Genomic DNA, 1,873 nt, shown 5'->3' on the forward strand with positions numbered 1-1,873 from the left:
AATTTTCCCTGAACTGACAGTTTCAGAAACTGGAACATTTTTGGCTAAATTCCAATTCAGAGAGCAAATTCTGCACAAGTGCTCCCAGGGGCCTGGACAGGGAGTCCCTCCCAGGCTCGCTCAGACTGAACACATCATCCATGCTGTTCCACGAGCCTCTGTTTGAGGGAGGAGGGATGACATGTTATGGGAATTTCATGGTCTGATGCATCATAGAGTATGAAATATGGCAGGGGAGATCCACTCCATCCATGAGAATAAGGACATTCAGCAGCTGAAGTAGAGCTCCTCTGAGACAGGGTGATGGCAGATCAGAATTGGAGTATTTCAGTTTAAGCAATTTCATCCATAAACTAATTTTTCTGTAAAAAGCCGTTCTAATTAAAAAAACCCCATATTAATGAACAGCTTTACGTAAAATGGAGGAACATAACATAGCACACTTTCTGTTCTCTGGAATTGGCTTTGGAAGTGATCTGGAATGCATCTTCCCTTATTAACAAGGAAAATGTTACTTCCATTAAAGAAAGAAACAACCCTTCCCCCTGCCAGCCATCCGTGAGAAACTCTCACTGTATTTTGTGTTTGAAATTTAAATTTCTGCATAATACCACCCACTGTACAAAATGAATGTGATTAAAATGATGCTTCCTCTAATTTTCAATTAAAATATATTTTAAATATTTACCTTTCCACACTAAATGCAAATGCAGATGCATAGTACAGCTCTGGGAAACCAGAAGGTGGAAACCCACTGACCCAGTTTTGCCATCCCGGTGGACTAAAATGCAAAAAAACCAATAAAAAGCTGTAAAAGCATCCCACCTCCCCCTCCCCCAAGCCTGACAGGGCCCCAGAGTAAAATGTGCTGTGTAAAAGTCACAAAACGGAAAACATTAAAAATTAATTGGTGCAGAAAATGGCAAATGGGGTGAGATTTGCCCCATCTGTGACCCTGGTTCCAGAGGTATTGGGGGGCACCATGTCCAGTGAGGTCACTGCTCCTCACCAGGTGGGAGAGAGCAAGGGAACAAGGCAAAGATTTGGGCCTGAGGTAAATTTTCACAGAATCCTTTAGGATGGAAAAGACCTCTGAGATCATCGAGTCCAACCCATGAGCAATCACCACCGTGTCACCCAGACCACGGCTCTGAGTGCCACATCCAGTCTTTCCCTGAACAACTCCAGGGACAGTCATTCTGATGTCTTATCAGCCTTTGTGAAAAAATTCCTCCTAATGTCCGGCCTAAACCTCCCCTGGCACAGCTGTTGACTCTGTTCTCTCCTCCGGTCACTTGTTCCCTGGGAGAAGAGCCTGATCCCCACCTGGCCACAGCACCCTTTCAGGGAGCTGTAGGGAGCAGTAAGGTCACCCCAGAGCTCCCTTTTCTCCAACTATTGAGAGATGTGTGATGAAAAAGGCCACACATTTTGAAAAATTAAATAAATGGACATAGTATGTGCTAGTGTTGGATTTAATATGTATTTAGTATTCAGTAAATAATGATGTATAATAAATACTATATAAATATATGTTTCATAGATATATTTTAGATTTCATATATTTATGTATTTTAATACATATTTATATATTGTAGTATGTTTATGTAATACATATAATATGTAATATATAATATTTAGATATATTTCTATATTTATACGCATTAATTAAAGGAATCTATAAAAATAAAAATGAATTTATTTCTACTTCACTACCGCTGACTCCAGGCCCGCCCCCCTGCAACCCCGCACTTGGTGGGGCCGGGGCTCCTGCGGAGAAAAGCCGGGACCTGCTTGCATCCCCCCGGGCCGTATCCCGGGATGGAGCGGGTCGGGATGGAGCGGGTTGGGAGGGAGCGGGTCGGGGTGGAGC

At 42.8% G+C, this 1,873-nt stretch overlaps 1 protein-coding gene across 1 annotated transcript in view; it reads left to right on the forward strand.

The window, feature by feature from the left end:
* Positions 1 to 1,637: 1,637 nt before the first annotated feature.
* The window catches only part of EFHC2 (EF-hand domain containing 2), a 59,056-nt gene continuing 58,820 nt past the window's right edge, over positions 1,638 to 1,873 (forward strand). Inside the window, exon 1 of the mRNA XM_017733423.1 lies at positions 1,638 to 1,830. Within this exon, the coding sequence (XP_017588912.1) occupies positions 1,822 to 1,830 (9 nt within the window). The 5' untranslated portion in view covers positions 1,638 to 1,821. The remainder of the gene's footprint in view (positions 1,831 to 1,873) is intronic.

The sequence above is a fragment of the Corvus brachyrhynchos genome, unplaced genomic scaffold (genome assembly GCF_000691975.1).
Source record: "Corvus brachyrhynchos isolate BGI_N302 unplaced genomic scaffold, ASM69197v1 scaffold34, whole genome shotgun sequence".
In the NCBI taxonomy this organism is placed as follows: Eukaryota; Metazoa; Chordata; class Aves; order Passeriformes; family Corvidae; genus Corvus; species Corvus brachyrhynchos.